The 19833-nt window shown below is 45.1% G+C and overlaps 1 protein-coding gene across 1 annotated transcript in view; it reads right to left on the minus strand.

Moving 5' to 3' along the window:
* The window catches only part of LRRC45 (leucine rich repeat containing 45), a 170619-nt gene that overhangs the window by 114374 nt on the left and 36412 nt on the right, over positions 1-19833 (minus strand). The window contains exons 6-7 of the mRNA XM_029599051.1: positions 15149-15277; positions 2474-2586 (exon numbers count right to left, since the gene is read on the minus strand). Coding sequence (XP_029454911.1) covers positions 2474-2586; positions 15149-15277 — 242 coding nt within the window. The remainder of the gene's footprint in view (positions 1-2473; positions 2587-15148; positions 15278-19833) is intronic.

The following is a 19833-nucleotide window of genomic DNA, read 5'->3' on the forward strand; positions in this document are numbered from 1 at the left end:
TAAGAGCATCCATTTGCTCTGCGGTCCTTCCCCGGAGGCGCTGATGAATGGGTCCGAGAATGCTTGGCTCTTTTAAGGGTGGATTCAACCACCACTGATTGGTGAGGTAGCTGACATTTATGAAATCCAGCAGCCTTCTGGACGAGGTCGACCCCATCAGCCTTCTTGTTAATGGGAGATCCTGTGAGGAAATGTTCCCACATCCTCAGCAGCAGCTCCTTAAAGCTATTGTGTACCAGGACCACCATGATCTCCTTAGGAGGCTCCATGAACTGGAGGATCTCAAGCATTTTGTGCCTGGCATCCTCCTCTATCAGTAACTGAAATGGGATGGCTTCCACCATTACCCTCACAAACCCTGTGACGATTAAGTCCTCAAGTGGAGACTTCCTTCGCTCTACAGACCTTGGCATCTCTGCTGGCCTGGGTGCAGCTTTCTTCTCTGAGGAACCGACAACGACCACCTTATTGGTAGGGGGAGACATCGGGGCCCCGATGGGCACCAATGGATGCCAGCTGGGTCGGTAATGCATCAATAAGTGCATTGAGCTTTTCCAGAAGCGGTTCCAGAACAGACAGTACTGGCTCTGGTGCCATCAGTGCCACAGGACAGATGCCTTGCAGTGCCCATTACACTGGCAGCTGGACTCGCCGCTCCAGCTCCTCCTCAAATGTTGCTAATGTCAACACCGACTGGAAGGAAGGGGAGATGGCCAGATCCTCTTCAGACCCGTGAGGCGGATCGGTGACTGGCATCAGGACCAATGGAGACAGTCGCGGACCCCTGGCAACGATGGAGGATAAGTGCCCCCTCACTGCAGGGTCACTTTGGGGGCATTGCAGCATGAGCTGGTGCACCCCTGTGCCCGGCACTATGCATCGACGGGGACCAGTGCCAATGCTTCTTTGGTTTCCCTCGATGCTCGGCCCAGTCTTTCCCCAGTGCTGAGGCCAATAATGGCCTGGAAGAGATTGATGGTGGTCGGTCTCCGGCGCTCCTATCTGCCGACGGTACCGATGAAACAGACAGTCCAACTGATGTTGAGGACGCGGTGTCAATCGGTGCGGCTCTGAGGTCCATTGATGACGATGGCTCGGTTTTCTTCGACACGAAGAGCTGCTCTATCTTGTCGAGCGGGGGAATCGACTGCGCAAAGAAACTTACCAGAAGCATCGACAACCCTGTCTAGGAACACTACGGGGAAGCACTGAGAGGGACCTGGCATCGAACACCGTGAAGAAAAAAACACATGCAAACAAGAAAAAGAAGTTTTCCAGAAAGGCCAATAAGCCAAAGTGAGCTAACTCACACCACGATGGAAAGAGACTACACTTTGACGTGTGGTATAGGGCATACTCAGTGTGCTAAGTCTAAGTTCTAGAAACTTTGACATAAGTTTTCCATGTCAGGGTTCCATCTGATGATGTTACCCATGTGTGAGAACTACCATCCTGCCTGTCTTTGGAGAAACAGCACTTCCATGTACAGACTTCCAACACAAGCAGAAGAATTGAAGAGAGATTTAGTCAAAGACATCCATAAGATCACAATGAGAGGTGAGGTGTTGCTGGTGGCAGATTTTCATCTGACAGATGCTGACTGGAGGATCCCGATTCCAGAAATAGAAGCAGGCAGATCCCTTGGCTTTCTATAAGGGGCTCTCCTCAGGCAAATGGTAAAAGAACCCACAAAAGAGGATGTGATACTGGACTTGCTTCTTACAAATGGAAAAAGTGGGGGGTATTTTTTTTTTAACCCAGCTATTTCCTCTAGCTCCCTTGGATCTCACATAATCTACCTTTATGCAGAGTTACTCAAAGAATTTTTTTCTCTATTTTTAAGTCTTCCATTTTATCCAGCACAACCAATGCAGCATCAGTCCTTTGGCTAGGGGTCACAGAACACAAGACCCTCTGGAACCCAGTAAATGTGCACCGCAAGTCTAACCATTAGTTGCCAGAGTTGCACAACAGCTGGGACTCTCTCCTCCCCTGTCCCCCACCCTGTATTCCCAGCCCAGCTAGCCTGAGGAGTGGGAATCATACCCTGATCTCACACATAGCACAGCACTGCCATTACACCACCAGGCCAGCACAGTTTCTAATATAACAGTAACATAGCAGAAACTGACCATCCGATCTGCCCAATTATTTTATCTGCACTGCTAAGGATCAATCCCAGCTGCCAGCAAGAGTGTGATCACTTATAACATAACACTTCCTTTCCAAGACAATTTTTCTCATATTCCTTGGTAACTCTATCAACTTGGGAAGATGAGCATAAGATCCACCGCGTAGTTCACCCCCAGCACCTTTCTCTTTCCATGTCTAACCATAAAGCCCCACAGCAATTCAAATAGCTACCAATATTAGCATAGCCCTAATATCTGGCCTCCTAGGTTCTCTGCCTTGCCTGACTTATAAAATATTCTATCATGACAAGATGCAAGAAATAATTTGCAGAGATGCTTACCTGTTTGGTTTTCTCCTCTTTCAGAATGTGGATCTCCTTGCTGAGTGTGTGTGTCCTGCTCAAATTTTCCTTCAGCATATTCTGTCTATCTAGATTGTGCTCGATAGCATGGTCTGAGGGAACAGACAGTTTATTAGACAAAAGGTCACACCTCAATACTAACCTCCTACAGGAAGAACTTTTACACTGAGACTGAGAGAAAGATAATTTAGGAAGCCTCTAAGATGCCTGAGCTATCATTATCTGCAGCCAAAGTTAAGAAATATCTCATGTAGAAAAGTATGAGCATGATATTGGGGTCTACTGGATTACACCAAAGTTTACTCAGGAAACTCAGATGACCTCCAAAACCTTATAAATACAATTTCCAGAACTTCTTTAGAGACAGAGTTGATTAGTTGACAGCTAATGAGGCACTTCTGTTAAAAGCAACGTTCCTAACAAGAAATATGATGGAATTAAAATGGAAGGAGATAGGGTCTTCCATTTCCCAGGTCAATCTGGGTTAGGGATGCTGCGGAGGTAGCGTTTACAGCTCCTGGGAGGGGATGAGGAGGAATCGAGATCATTGTTTAAAGGAGACACCTGGTGGCCAGATTCAGAGCTCACGATTTCAGCATTCTGGTAGGAGCCCTGGTGCATGGCTCTCAGCCCAGGACCATTGCTGCAATGAGTAGACAAGTTACATTTTGGGGGAGGGGGGAAGGAGAATGTAAAAATGAGGGAGAAACTCCCTGGGTGTGAATGAAGGCTCATGAATCCAGATAAAAAAAAAAAGGTAATATATTTTTTAAATGAAGGAGATAACCACCACAGCCCCAGTTTCCGGTGGCAGTTCAAGAGTAAATTCTGCAACACATTTGCATAAACTTGCACAGTAGTGCATATTAAATAATGTGGATTTCTTTTATTTTATTAAAAAATGGATCTTCCCAACCTATCTTGTCTAGATAATTAATTTTGTTCTTTTTGGGGGTGGGGGGAGGGCGATAGCTGAGAGAGAAGGGATCTCAATAATAAGTGCAGGGAAGAGAGGAGAGGGATCTTCAGCAAGTAGGGGAGGAGAGGATGAGGAGAAAAGGGATTTCTTATATGGAAGGAGAGAAAGAAGGGGGATTCAGGATAGGAAAATTGGTTCTTACCTGCTAATTTTCATTCCTGTAGTACCACAGATCAGTCCAGACTCCTGAGTTTTGCCTCCCTGCCGGCAGATGGAGACAGAGAAAGTTTCACTAACACTGTACATAACCCAGTGTGCCACCTACAGTCCCTCAGTATTAACCTGTACCCAAGCCAAGATGACAGTAACAACAATAAATTTCTAAACAAACTTCTACGTAAACCCCCTCCCCTTCAAAGATCTGGAAGAAGGTGAAGTTGCCCAAAAAGATAATGGAAAACTCATTTCCCAAATTTAACATAAGCTATCAGCATTGAAAACCTCCAACAACTCCACACTATATACAAAGCAACAGTATAAGCAGCAGACTCTCCCCCCCCAGTAAATGGACTGATCTGGAATGAAAATTAGCAGGTAAGAACCAATTCTCCTTTCCCTGTACCCAGATTAGTCCAGACTCCTGGGATGTACCTAAGCTCCCCTTAACTCAGGTGGGACCTGGAGAGTTCTGCTCGTAGAACACTCTCACTAAAGCACATGGAAGCTGAAGCCCTGACATCCCAGCAATAATGCCTAGCAAAGGTGTACTACAACTTCCCAGTAGCCACTCAGCAAATTTCATGTGTAGACACCTTTTGTGACTCAGCTCAGGAAGTTGCCTGAGAACACACTGAATGTGCCCCTAACCTCCATGGCAATGGGTGCCCTTTAGAAATTTAGTTGACTTGATTGCTTCCTTCAGCCACCACATAACTGTACCCATAGATGACTATTTCCCTTCTTTGTACTGCTCCACAGTACAAAAAGGTGATCCGATCTACAAAGAAGTGATCCGATCTACAGAAATCATAAGTGACCTTTAGATAACTCAATAATGCATGCCTCTCATCTAAGAGCCTAAGCTACCCTACGTGAGGCATAGAAGAATCCAAATCTGTAAAAGTTGGAAGCTCCACTGTCTAACTAAGATGGAAGGCCAAGACTACTTCAGGCAGAAAAGAAGGCATCATGCATAAAGATACTCCCGAATCAAACATCTGTAGGAAGGGTTCTCAACACGACATCACTTGAAACTCCGAAATTCCCCTAGATGAACAAATAGCCACCAAGAAAACCCCTTTAAGAGTTAAGTCCTTAACCATAGCTCTCTTTAGTGGTTCAAACTGAGCCTCAAGTAATCCTCTAAGGACTAGATTCAGATTCCAAGATGGACAAATGTTCCACACGTGAGGACACAAGTTCTTAGCTTCCTGAAGGAACCATAGAATATCCAAATGTGCGGACAGAGGATAACCTTGTACCTTACCCCGGAGACAACCCAATATTGCTACTTGGACTCTCAGCTGAGTTAAAGGCCAGTCCCTTGACCAGAACCTTTCTGTAGAAAAGCCAAAATATGCGACACCATAGCCTAAACTCGCTGAGGCTGCACTCCGTCAACAGCAGGCCAGGACTCAAAGATCCTCCAAATTCGCACATACAACAAGGATGTAGAAGGTCACCTAGCCTGCAATAAGGTGGAAGTAGCCGCTTCAGAATATCCCCTCCATCTCAGTTGTCTCCTCTCAGAAGCGAAGCTGTGAGAGAGAAGTGAGCCGCCTGACCCAAAAATATTGGACCCTGGTGGAAAAGAGTCGACCGATGTCCGAATCTCAGGGGCCCGTCTATGACTATGTTGATCAGATCTGGGATGCATGGTTGATGTGGCCACTCTGGAGCTAACAGGATCACGTTGCCTGGATGTTTCTCTATCCACCGTAACCCCTTGTCCACGAGAGGCCATGGGAGGGAAGACAAAGAAGAATATTCAAAATAAATTCTTTATTCAGTCCATTGCAGCACCACAGTCAGATTTCTTCTGACCGTTTTCCGTTCAGCAGAGGTAAAACCGTGATGCCTTGGTGTTCTCTTTGGTCGGGATACCCCCATCTTCTGTGAATGAGACACATCGCTGCCTCAGACACCTCCCATTCCCCAGGGTCTAACTTTCTCCAACTGAGAAAATATGCCTGAACATTGTTCACTCCGGCGATGAGAGAGTGAGGACTGAATTGCAATCAGATGGCAAGCCTCAGAGATAGTAAAGCTCTTGAACCTGTTCGTCCCTGGCGCCTAGCTCTCCTGAATTTTGGCTTTAGGCAGCCTCCTGCGTGCACACCAATGTCACCCGGGTGTACATGCTCATCTCTCCAGGATGCACGCAAATACACGCTCGTATAGGCCATGGTCATAAGCGCACAAATACCCATGCAAATACTTGCTCAAGTTTAAGTTGCAGTCTATGCACATAAGTACCCACGCAAATACGCTCTCCAGTCTAGGTTGCGGCCTTTCATGCTCAAGTACTTGGGCAAATACGTGCTCAAGTCTAGGTTGCAGACGTACAAGCTCAAATCTAGGCTGTGGCCTTATGCGCACAGATCCCTGTGCATACAATTGCCCAGCAACGAGAATGAGAATAAATGCCTACGTACGCGGGAAAAAAGAACCGCGGCCATGGCCTCCCACATGGCTGAGCAAAGCCTGCCTGCACCTTTGGATCCATTCACCATCCAGCACGGAACATCAAAGGCCTGAGGAGCTTCTCTACAGTTCAGGCCTCTTGACTGGCTGAGAATCCATGGAGACTAGGGTCAAGAGCCAGCATCCTGCTAAACAAGCTTTGCACATAAGCAAATTAAAACCAGCAGAAGCCCTCCTCAGTGCAAGTGCCTTTCTGCATCTCCGTGGGACAGGGAACCTCCGGCGATAGTTGAGGAGGGGATTCCCCTGCCTCTACTGCCGACACTGCTAGGGAACGGAAAATGGCCGCTGTTTCCGCGCTGACAGGGAAAGCCTCAGTGACAGACCCTGTCACCTGAGAGGCTTGTTCTACTGGTGCGGTCATGCTCATCACAGACCCCCGAATGCCATGCCGATTTTTTTTTTCCATTGAAAGTTTATTGTAGTAATTAAGAAACCAGTACAAATGTATGCAAAACATTCCCAAGAATCAGCATACCACAAAAAATTTTCACATACTGCTGCTCCCAACCTAACCTCACCCCTCTCAAAGTACAATATGTAAGCATACATGAGCAGACATAGTCACCATAGTGCCATAGGACACATGAGAACAGAAAAAAACATACAAGGTATGAAACATACAAAACACAAGACAGGAATGAATAACGTGGGTGGAAATATAATAATGTAGTGTTAACTCCAAACCCCAACCTCCCTTCCACCCTCCCATCCCCCTTCCATACACTAACTAGATGGCAGCCTGGAGCTTCCTACAAATCTCCTACACCTCCCCCTAACCTTCAACATTTTTACACTTTTAATTGCCAACAAATAAAATGATGCCATAATTTTTCAAATGTATGTACATGTTGATGCCTAACTGCGATTAACTTGTTCAAATAATAGACCTTACCCAGCCTTTGAATCATCCTTTGTAAAGGTGGCATGGAGGTCTCCCTCCAAGAATAAGCAATTTCTCCCCTTGCAGTGAAAATTATTTGCTGGGCTAGAAATACAACAGCATTAACCAGTTCTGTATAAGGAATACTTAAAAGAAAATATAAGAACATAAGAACATATAATGGGTCCTTGAGTATTTTCTCCCCCACCATATCGCTCATCAGCTGTACTGTAGAGTCCCAAAAAATAACTATCTTTGGACACTCCCACAACATGTGTAAAAAGGTCCCAACCATGTCACACCCTTGCCAGCATAAATCTCCCAAACCAGAAAATAATTTAGACAAATTTAGCCAGTGTGAGATACTACCTATATAGCAATTTATAGCCATTTTCCACTATTGTAGCTTGGTATTAATAAAACATAAATCCCATTTATTTTCCCCAAACACACCTTTCAGATCTTTCTCCCAACCCACAAGATACAAGGAAGGTTGCTTGAGGTCTTTATAATTTATTAAATAGATTCTTGAAATCCCCTTGGCCATCCATTGAGCCTTATCACCAAATCCCTCAAAAAGGGATTTGCCCTGGCTGAGGGCCTCCTGTACCTCTCTCTGGGAATTGAAATGGCTCACCTGAAAATAAAAATAATAATCTAAAGAGGTCAAACTGAAAGTGTGCATTACTTCCTGAAAAGCCTTTAGTCGCTTACCTTCCCAAATATATTCCAGCCTCCCACACACCCTTTTATTTCCCATTATTTTGCCAATATTGTTGAATAACCAGGAATAAATTCTTTATTCAAAAAGATAGGAGACCTACAAAATATTTCCTGTCACCCAACAGCCCATTCTTCCACCTATCCCAAACTTTGAATGTAAGAGCAATGGTTGGAGGGATTGCACCCGGCAGCTATGACTGGTAACCACACCATCTTGGCTGGTGAGACCTCCTGCATTAGAGACTGTTCCAAGCAACCCACCTCTTCTCCCACCCTGGTGCCAGTCAATTATTGCTCTAAGTTGTGAAGCCACCGCAGTAAGCAAGGAACACCCTATCTTTAAGCAGATACATAACTTTACTGCTCAGTCTAGGTGGTCTTTTCTTCCAAATGGAATGAAACAATTTACGTTGCCATAAATTGATACACTCTTCAGGGACAGAAACTGATAAACTCTGAAACAAGTAGCTAAGCCGAGGTAAGATATTCATTTTTACAACCGAGATTCTACCCAACCAAGAAAACAAGGCTCGTTCCCACCTCTGAAGATCCACTAATATCCTATCCCACACTCCTTCATAATTCATACTAAAAAGGCTATCCAATTTAGCACCAATCTTCACCCCCAAATATTTTACCCCAAGGTCATAATTTTAAAAGAAAATCTACACTTAATTACAGCTACCTGCTCAGCTGGAAGAGTAATATTCAAAAATTCAGACTTGTCCGCATTCAACTGATACCCTTCCAAACCTCGCAGATCTTCCACAAGAAAAGACAATGATGTCTCGGGGTGGGCTACCATAAAAAGGACATCATCCACGAACAATAAAAGTTTATATTTATGATCCCCCACCCATAACCCTTGTATACCCTTAGCATTTCGAATTCTAGCAGCTAAGGGTTCCAAATATAACGCAAAAAGTAATGGGGAAAGCGGACAACCTTGTCTCTTACCTCTTCCTATCGGGAAAGCCTTCGAATACCACCCACATTAACCTTTATGCTAGCATTAGGTTTACTGTACAACTTCCACATCCAAGTAGAAAAATTCCCCCCCAAACCAAATTTCTCTAATAGAAAAAACAGGTAATCCCAGAGAACCAAACCAAACGCCTTTTCAGCATCCACTGTTAACAAAGCCAACGGAATCTGTGGCTCTAGGGCCCATCCAATAAGGTCTATCACCCTCCTCATGTTATCCACTGCCAGCCTACCCGGAACAAATCCAGTTTGATCTGGATGTATCAGGAAACTCTCTATCCCACATAGACATTTAGTTAAAATTTTGCCAGAATTTTTAAATCCAAATTAATAAGAGAAATGGGCTGATACGACCCCCCACAGTCGCATCCCTCCCAGACTTTGCCAACACCGTAATGCTGGCTCTATTAGCAACAGCTGCAATACCTCCGCTTATTAGTAAGTCATTAAAAGCTGCCGCCAGAAACCTGACTACAACCAAAGACAACTGTTTATAAACTCCTGCCAAAAACCTGTCCAGCCCTGGGGATTTGCCCAATTTCAGCCCCTTAATCGCCTGAGCAACTTCCAATTCAGATATTTCCTTATTAAGTTTTATCCTATTTAACTGAAATACAATCTCCCCGATGTCCAGATCCTTTTTCACTCAACGCACAATAAAGCTCTGGAATTTGGTTAGTGCAGTTAGTGTAGCTGGGTTCAAAAAAGGTTTGGATAAGTTCTTGGAGGAGAAGTCCATTAACGGCTATTAATCAAGTTTACTTAGGGAATAGCCACTATTATTAATTGCATCAGTAGCATGGGATCTTCTTAGTGTTTGGGTAATTGCCAGGTTCTTGTAGCCTGGTTTGGCCTCTGTTGGAAACAGGATGCTGGGCTTGATGGACCCTTGGTCTGACCCAGCATGGCAATTTCTTATGTTCTTAAGCCTGTCCGATGTATAGGTTTTGTTCTAGGCATAGTAATATCTCCTAAAATTTCTTCAATAGTGGACTGGCAAATATCTTTACTTGGGCGCTACAACTCCTTATTAAACTGTGAAAACCTGGCCCTAATACTCACAATATCAGAAACCATCTTGCCCAGTCTGTCTTTAACTTTCAAAATCTGATTGTGTGTCACTGTAGACTTAAGCCTCCTCACTAATAATCTGCTAGCTTTATTGCCCCCTTCAAAAATTTCCTGTTTTGCCCTATTCAACTGAAATACAATCTCCCTGATGTCCAGATCCTGTAATTCCACTCTCAACTTCTTCCCAATCACAGCATCCACACCTCCAGTTTACCTATCTGAGCTAACAGCTGCAATCTTGTCTTTTCCCGCTCTTTCTTTAAATAAGAAGCTCTGGCAATTAATTTGCCTCTAGTACCTGCTTTAAAGCAGTCGCAGAGTATCCCTGCAGACACTTCCCTATTCTTGTTCTCAGAAAGATAAGTGCTCATCTCATGTCTAAAAAGCTCACTGAAATCCTTATCATCCAATAAACTCTAATTCAGCTGCCAGTATCTATCCCCTGCCTGACTCCCCCCAACCCTTGCAATGTCAACCACACCGCTGCATGATCAGACCATATTATGGGGTCAATTTCAGTTTTCCTTAGCCTGTTCACTAAAGGGTAGATATTCAAAACTTACACGCGTGCGTCCATGTGCGCGCGCTACCCGGTGAGCACGCATGTTGTAAAATGCAAGGTCGGCGCGCGCAAAGGGGGGGGGCATAGTTTAGCAAATATGCATGGCGACACATCAGGGCCTTCCCCAGTTCCCTCCCTGTCCGCTCCAATTAAGGGTCTGTATGAACGGCTCCTGTAGAGGGAGGAGTTAACAAACGGTTAAGGAGCGGACTGGAAGGGAACTTCCCAACCCCCTAGCCTAACCTCCCTTCCCCTATCTTGCCCTCCCCCTATCCCTAACCCTAACTAGCCCTAATTTTTATATTTTACCTTTTGCTCCTGCCAAAGAGCAGGAGCAAGTTGCGCGCACTGGCACTCTGCCAGCGTGCGATCCCCAGCACAGCGGCAAATGGCCCCGGCACAGTGGCAAATGGCTGCTGTGCCGGGCGCCTCTAGCCCCGCCCCGCTGGAACGCCCGATTTTCAAGCCCCGGGACTTACACGCGTCCTGGGGTTTACGCACATGGCTGGGATGTTTGAAAATTGGCCCGGCGTGAAAAGCCCAGGATATACACATGCTAGGGTTTGAAAATCTACCCCTAAGGTTTTATCTACCAAGAAAAAGTCAATCTGAGAATAAACCTAATGAGCGTGTGAGAAAAAAGTATAGTTCTGCTCAGAGGGATGCAAGAAATGCCAAATGTCCACCAACTCCCAATCAAACATTAGCACCTTTAAACCTTTCCGATTTGCCCTTGAAGCCCCTCCACTCTCCCCATTATTATTCAAAAATTGATATCTAGTAATGTTAAAATCCCCTCCTATAATGAAATGGCTCTCTGCTTATTGCTGCAATGTGTTTGAGAATCCCTCTAAAAACTTCCCCTTACAAGAATTAGGGCCATTCACATTCCTTAGGGTACAGATAACATTCCCCAACTTAAAATTTAACTGTAATGTACCTCCTGTCCAAATCCTTCAGAACAGAGAGCACATCTACCACCACATGCTTGGAGAACAGAATACCCACCCTACAATATTTATTGGATTTTGTAGCCGATGCAAAAAATTGGAGTAGAAATTGTATGATACCATCAACTGTTCATACTTTTTCCTTAAATGAGTTTCCTGACAAAGCAACACATCCACCTTCATATTGATAGCATCATTCAAAAGCCGTTTCCTCTTAATGTAAGTATTTAACCCTTTAACATTCCATGACATAATCTTTAATTCCCCCATTTACCAAACATTTATATAACGCTCCATACCTATCGCCAACCCTTGATCATTATAGCTATCACCCCACTCCCAGAGACCAACCAGACATTGTACACACCGAACTACTACATCCCACAGGCTGTCATCCCAATCCCTTATCTCTGTATAACCTCTTTCCACCCCCAGTTACCCTCTCCCTTCCCCCTTCCCCTCCCCAAACTCTCCCACCTTCTTCTTGAGGAATGACAACACTTAGCCTCCCCATACCACTCTTAACCCTCCCACGACCCACCGTAAAAGGTAGCTTGAAATACCCTTCCCCTATGAAAACCTTTCAGAAACAATCCAATGTAACCATCGAGTATATAACCTGTGTTAGAAAAAACATCATCAGACCCTAGAGTTCAAAACCAATGACTCCACCAAGTCTGCCAGAATAGCTGACAAGCACTACACTGTCCCAAAGTATCACTCAAGTTTCCGCCTCTCTAGATGATGAAGATCCACCCAAGTGCCTCCTCAAGCACTTTCCTCTAGACTGTACCCTCTGCCACCTGGAATTGATTTCACTGCCAGACGGAGCTAAATAAATAAATAAATAAGTACAGATGAGGTGATACACATTCTTCACTAGACCAGCGGCTTTAAGAATTTTCATCGCTTCTTCCACCGATTTAACCCTGGATGTTAATCCGCTGATGGAAAATTGTAATCCAAAAGGAAATGACCATTTGTATCGATGATTCCCACTTCTTAGAGCCTGCAGCACATCTCAGAAGTCTCGCCTTTTCTTGATCGATAGGAGGGAGAGATCCTGAAACACTTTCCACTTTGTGCCCATGCCAGAGGATTTCTGTCATCTTCCTCGCTTAAACCATCACTTTCTCCTTCACATCATAGTCATGGAAGCACACCACAATATCCCTGGGCACATTTCCTCGTGGGCGAGCCAAAGACCTATGTACTCTATCAAGCACTATTTTAAGGATCTCTGCCCTTCCCGTGACATCATTCAAAATCAGGTCGCAGATATCAGACACCACATTTGCACAATCAGAATAAGCAGCTTCCTCGGGGATGCCCCTGAACCTCAGGTTCCCTCTTCAAGACCTGTTTTCTAGGTCTTCCACCCAGTCTTTGAATAAGGCATTTATTTTCTTGTAACTGCTTAACATCCCACTGAATGTGCTCACAGGCTCCCTCCTGATCATCTAGCCTGTGCTCTGCTGCATCCACCCAGTCCCCCCGCTCTGCACACTCCCGACACAGCTCTCCGATAATCGATTTGATTTCTTGTTTCGGGGAGCTCATATCTGCCCTCAACTCACTAAACCAGAGTTGAAAATCATCTCTGGAGAGTGGCAGATTTACTTGACACTGGGGAATCTCTGAAAACACACTCTCCTCCATGGGATCCGACTCGCAGCCCCCATGTTCTCTGTCCTCCTCCACTACCGGGTCCTCCAATTTTTTCGCCGCCAGTGCTTCGAATGAAAATTGCTTCAGGTCCACCGATTTATTTTCTCCTCGACATCTCCAGAACTGCCCAACAAAAAAGGTACGCTCACGGCCGAGCTCAGTGGCCCAATGGCAGCACTACAGAGAAGATTTTAAGATCAGGGTCAGGAGCGCGATCTCTAAGCAGCCATATGTTATTTCCTCCCGCCATGCTGCTTTTGCCGCACAAACACACTGTTCCTCCCTGCACCCGCGGCACCACCAGCACCTCAACGGCAAGCAGGGGAACAAGCCCACAGTGCTATGGAGCCAACACCCAGTCTCCTCCGCAGGCAGAGAAGCTACTAAAAAACCCCATTGCTGAGCAACTCGAACTGCTAAGGTTGCTCTCCCCCTGGAACCCCGCTGTTGCACAGATTCATCTAACTAGTTTAAATTTTTTATTTTTTTTTACCCTCTGAGCACAAATAAAGATACTTGGTGAGGAGGTTCAGGTTCCAGGAGTGTAGGCTGCATGGCAAATCAGAAAAGAGCCAGACCAGTGGCTATATGCATCTCCTTTCACCAAACTTTAGCGAACCAGCCCAGGACAAACTGTATAAAAGGGACACTTCCCTGCTCCACTGGACTTGTACTGCAGAACTGCCAGCAGGTTCCACCACTGTCTCGTGGGAGATGAGAGATCTGAACCACCAGATGTCCACCCCACAGACCTCCGGATCGAGCTACCAGAAGGGTTATCAACCCCCTGCTCATCCGCCTCACACCAGGGGGGATGGCCCCCACCAGGACCTCACAACCCCCTGGGAGGATCCAGACATTTTGTCTTTTAATCTTCTTTTATTTTTCTCTCTTTCCAGACTGCAGGTTTTACATAATCTACCATAGAGACAGAGAAATACTGAGGGACTACAGGTGGCACACTGGGTTATGTACAGTGTCAGTGAAACTTTCTCTGTCTCCATCTGCTGGCAGGGAGGCAAAACCCAGAAGTCTGGACTGATCTGAGTTTGTACAGGGAACAGGCCTCCTACATGAGTATTTTCTCTCCTTTCACATAACCATGGGGAGAATCATTTTCAAAGGGAGTTTTGCAGATAAAACAGTGCTTTACATGCAGAAACGACCTTTTTCAAAAATTGCCTGCCTGATACGTGGGTGAACTTATGTGCATAAGTCTGCTTGGTAAAAGTTATCTCAACGTGACATTGTTAGTTCCTCACGGCACAGACAGGTCTGGGAGTTGCACATAGCCACATCTGCTGAGCGGACAGGACTGGGAGATATGCAAATTAATATAATGAATTTTAAAAGCATGACGCACGCCAAAACCGGGAGATACGTGAATATGTTGAGCCAGCATGCACAAAGAGGATTTTAAAAGCCGCCTGAGTACGCATGTATCTCCCGGTACGTGCACAAATGAAAAAGTCCAAAAAAGGGGATGGGAATGGGCGTTCCTAGATTTATGAATGAAACCAGCTCATAAAAACTTACGCGCACAAGCGCACGCCAGGGTCCCCTACCGCGTAACTTTACTTCTGATATGGATGGCGTGTAAGTCTGAAAACAAAAATATGTAGGCATGTCATCAGGGTTTGAAGGGTTGGGGTTAAGAGGGGAAAAGGAAGGCCATTTAAATAGGGAGGTTAGGAAGTCCTATCCCTTACCTGGGCAAACTGGGAACAAAGTGGTTTAACTGGTAATTGTGTCAGTGCTTGTCTCTATTAAAATCCCTCCACTTACGCGGTGGAGGTGGCATGTGCATGCACATGCGCGCATCCATATAAAATTGTGTGCTCATGTACCCACGTACAACCTATTTTATTCCATGCACACATATAGGTGGGTTTGTTATAAAATGGCCGCATCTCTGGATGTGAGCTGGCATATGTATGTTTATGTGCACCCGTGTGCCGGTATTAAAGTTACTGTCTTAGTCACTCTGCAAGCTGTAGAAGAAAGAAGGCATACTTGACTGGACGTCTAGAAACCATGCAACTATTTTAGTTCTATAAAACACTTGTATTTCACCTACAGTGGTATACCTGTCAAGAACTACAGAAAAATGAAGGAGACAATAGTACAAAAAGAGTATCCCCGCTAAGACAATGGCAGTGAAAAAGATACAACCACAGATGTCCTAACATACCGACTGCCTTCAGGATGTCACTGGGAATGTTGTTTCCAGATAGCTCCAGCTTCTCCAATGTCTTATTGTTGGGCAGGCAGTTCAATAAGGCTCGCCCCCCCAGGAGGCCAATGTTATTCCACCGCAGGTCTGAATGAGGACAAAGAATGTCACTGTTAGCACATCATCAGTCTGCCTTTAGAAATTAAATACATAGTAAAGTGCTCTGCTGCAAAACAGCTGAGCGCACTGTTTAACCTGCGGTTGGACACACATGTTGATGAGGCTATTAGCTATTCGCCCCAGAAAAAAATGTGCGCTTGAACCCAGAGCAGGCGTTAATTTCTGAGCAGCCCAAAAAAGTGTACAGAAAAGCAGAAAATACTGCTTTTCTGTACATTCTCCGAATTAATATCGTGGCAATATTAGGAAAAGGGACGCTCAATTAATGAGCATCCCTTTTCCTAACCCGTGGCTGTGCACAGGTTAGGAAAATGGATGCTCGTAAAATTGAGCATCCATTTTCCTAACCCGCTGACAGCCACCTCTCCTGGGTTTCCACTGCCAAAGAGGTGCTAGGGGCACGCAATTGTCCCTAGTGCCTCATTTTTGGTGTGACTGCTCATTTAAATATTGTATTGCGCGCCTAGGAGAGGTGTCTGGGTGCACTTTAGGAAAGCAGGCGCTCAACACGGAGCGCTCATTTTCCACACGTCTTTATTGTATCGGCCTGTATGTAAATAGGGCCCTTAGGTTGAAAGAATCCCAGAGGTTTCTTTTGACTGTCTAACAGCAATCTACATGATAATCCAGAGAGAAGGCAAAAAAAACCCTGTCTGCATTTCTAGCCAGTTCTGCAACAATAAAACACATCCTTCCGAGACCACAAATGCAACTGGCTCAGAACCACAGAAATCACTCCTAGAAAACCTTATCCACTTTACTTTAGAATTCAATTTAGTGTTGTAATCAGAGCTACGTCTGCTGGTAAAACATTTGTTTTGGTTTATCCCTGTTAATTCCTTCCCCGTATCAGATGTCCCTCTGGAAGAATTAGATAAATCAGATGCATAAATATTTTTAATTTTTTGTTACATTTATTTATTTATTTTGATTTAGCTCATGCCTTTTCATTGGTAGCTCAAGAAGAGTCACGTTTACTGAAGAGGATGTTGGGGAGGTACCCGTAATGGAGAAGGTTTTCATGGGTAATGATTCAGATGGACTGAATCAAATCACGGTGTACCTAGAAGATGTGGTAGGCCTGACTGATAAACTGAAGAGTAGTAAATCACCTGGACCGGATGGTAACCCCCCAGAGTTCTGAAGGAACTAAAAAATGAAATTTCAGACCTATTAGTAAAAATTTGTAACTTATCATTAAAATCATCCATTGTACCTGAAGACTGGAGGATAGCAAATGTAACCCCAATATTTAAAAAGGGCTCCAGGGGCGATCCGGGAAACTACAGACCGGTTAGCCTGACTTCAGTGCCAGGAAAAATAGTGGAAAGTGTTCTAAACATCAAAATCATAGAACATATAGAAAGACATGGTTTAATGGAACAAAGTCAGCATGGCTTTACCCAGGGCAAGTCTTGCCTAACAAATCTGCTTCACTTTTTTGAAGGGGTTAATAAACATGTGGATAAAGGTGAACCGGTAGATGTAGTATACTTGGATTTTCAGAAGGCGTTTGAGAAAGTTCCTCATGAGAGGCTTCTAGGAAAAGTAAAAAGTCATGGGATAGGTGGCGATGTCCTTTCGTGGATTGCAAACTGGCTAAAAGACAGGAAACAGAGAGTAGGATTAAATGGACAAATTTCTCGGTGGCAGGGAGTGGACAGTGGAGTGCCTCAGGGATCTGTATTGGGACCCTTACTTTTCAATATATTTATAAATGATCTGGAAAGAAATATGACGAGTGAGATAATCAAATTTGCAGATGACACAAAATTGTTCAGAGTAGTTAAATCACAACCAGATTGTGATAAATTGCAGGAAGACCTTGTGAGACTGGAAAATTGGGCATCCAAATGGCAGATGAAATTTAATGTGGGTAAGTGCAAGGTGATGCATATAGGGAAAAATAACCCATGCTATAATTACACAATGTTGGGTTCCATATTAGGTGCTACAACCCAAGAAAGAGATCTAGGCGTCATAGTGGATAACACATTGAAATCGTCGGTTCAGTGTGCTGCGGCAGTCAAAAAATCAAACAGAATGTTGGGAATTATTAGAAAGGGAATGGTGAATAAAACGGAAAATGTCATAATGCCTCTGTATCGCTCCATGGTGAGACCGCACCTTGAATACTGTGTACAATTCTGGTCGCCGCATCTCAAAAAAGATATAATTGCGATGGAGAAGGTACAGAGAAGAGCTACCAAAATGATAAGGGGAATGGAACAGCTCCCCTATAAGGAAAGACTAAAGAGGTTAGGACTTTTCAGCTTGGAGAAGAGAAGGCTGAGGGGGGATATGATAGAGATGTTTATAATTATGAGAGGTCTAGAACGGGTAGATGTGAATCGGTTATTTACTCTTTCGGATAATAGAAAGACTAGGGGGCACTCCATGAAGTTAGCATGGGGCACATTTAAAACTAATCGGAGAAAGTTCATTTTTACTCAACGCACAATTAAACTCTGGAATTTGTTGCCAGAGGATGTGGTTAGTGCAGTTAGTATAGCTGTGTTTAAAAAAGGATTGGATAAGTTCTTGGAGGAGAAGTCCATTACCTGCTATTAATTAAGTTGACTTAGAAAATAGCCACTGCTATTACTAGCAATGGTAACATGAGATAGACTTAGTTTTTGGTTACTTGCCAGTTCTTATGGCCTGGATTGGCCACTGTTGGAAACAGGATGCTGGGCTTGATGGACCCTTGGTCTGACCCAGTATGGCATTTTCTTATGTTCTTATGTTCTTACAATCTAAGGGACTGATTTACTAATGCTTTTCTCCTGTTCTGTATCTATGGAAAAAATGTTTAGCAAATCAGGCTCTAAGGGACGGATTTTAAAAGGCGCGCGAATAGCCTACTTTTGTTTGCGCTCCAGGCGCAAACAAAAGTACGCTGGATTTTAGTAGATACGCGCAGAGCCGCGCGTATCTGCTAAAAACCTGGATCGGCGTGCGCAAGGCTATGGATTTTGTATAGCCGGCGCGCGCCGAGCCGCGCAGCCTACCCCCATTCCCTCCAAGGCCGCTCCGAAATCGGAGCGGCCTCAGAGGGAACTTTCCTTTGCCCTCCCCTCACCTTCCCCTCCCTTCCCCTACCTAACCCACCCGCCCGGCCCTGTCTAAACCCCCCCTTACCTTTGTTGGGGGATTTACGCCTCCCAGAGGGAGGCGTAAATCCCCGCGCGCCAGCGGGCCTCCTGCGCGCCGGGCCGCGACCTGGGGGCAGATACGGAGGGCGCGGCCACGCCCCCGGACCGCCCCGGGCCGTAGCCACGCCCCCGTACCCACCCCCAAAACGCTGCCGACACGCCCCCGAAACGCCACGACGACCGGGCCCGCCCCCGACACGCCCCCCTCGGAGAACCCCGGGACTTACGCGAGTCCCGGGGCTCTGCGCGCGCCGGGAGGCCTATGCAAAATAGGCTTCCCGGCGCGCAGGGCCCTGCTCGCGTAAATCCGCCCGGTTTTGGGCGGATTTACGCGAGCAGGGCTCTGAAAATCCGCCCCTAAGTTTGTAGGTGAGGCAATGGCGAGTGAAGTGACTTGCCCGAGGTCACAAAGTACATTAGTGCGATTTGAACCTTGGCTTCTCTGGTTCTCACTCTGCTGCTCCTCATCACCCTCCTTAGGTTCTTCTCCTTCTCTGTATCTCCAGCTGAAGTTATTCAACAGCTTTTCTACTCCAGAAGAACTTAAAAAGATAATAAGACTATGTTCACCCTGTACAAAAGAAAGAGGCTGAGGGGGAGTGGAATTTTAGAGACATGATAAGTTTCTCCAGACTGATGGAAAAGGGATTGAGAGGTAACCCAAAATCCATTTCATGTTGTCCAGCAATAGTCTGCTCCGGCGCTCCTCCTGAGCAAACAGCAGCTTACATCACTAGTCTGCCAAAGGCTGCATCCAAAGATCCCAGTTGTCTGTTCTGCTGCGTTTCAAGGTGGTATGAATTCCAAAAATTATTCTGTTCTGCAAAGCAGAAATTGCCCTCATAGGCTAAGATTTGCTTAGATCTGGAAGAATCCTATGTATTGTTTTGTAAGCATCAAATTGAAGTATTTAACCCTTTATTCCCTGTCACATACAAAATCATTCCTCAAACTGACAAAAGTGTAAGTTCTGTTCAAATAAAATTTTAACACTCTTTTCAAATCTATTGGGTGTAATGGCCTCATCTTGTCCTTGCTAGGATGGGGACAGAGAGAAGGCGATACAGCTTCCTGGTTAATATGAAATGAGGAAAATGTGGAACAATTCACAGTAGTGAAGGAAGGACGGGGGGCTCTTAACTCACAGATGCTTCCAGCAAAACAAAGTACAATGAAAAATGCTGTTTGGATGGAGTTGTAAAATGGTGAAAATAACACCAAAGGTTCATAGGCTGGTAGAGCACTTAAAATTTGGCAGCCTATTCTGCATTCCTGTGATAGGATTATTTACCATAAACATTTAAAAACCTATAACCTTAATATTCAAGCAGCAAGAAAAGGAAAATTGGTTCTTACCTACTAATCGTC

The sequence above is a fragment of the Rhinatrema bivittatum genome, chromosome 4, assembly GCF_901001135.1.
Source record: "Rhinatrema bivittatum chromosome 4, aRhiBiv1.1, whole genome shotgun sequence".
Taxonomy (NCBI): Eukaryota; Metazoa; Chordata; class Amphibia; order Gymnophiona; family Rhinatrematidae; genus Rhinatrema; species Rhinatrema bivittatum.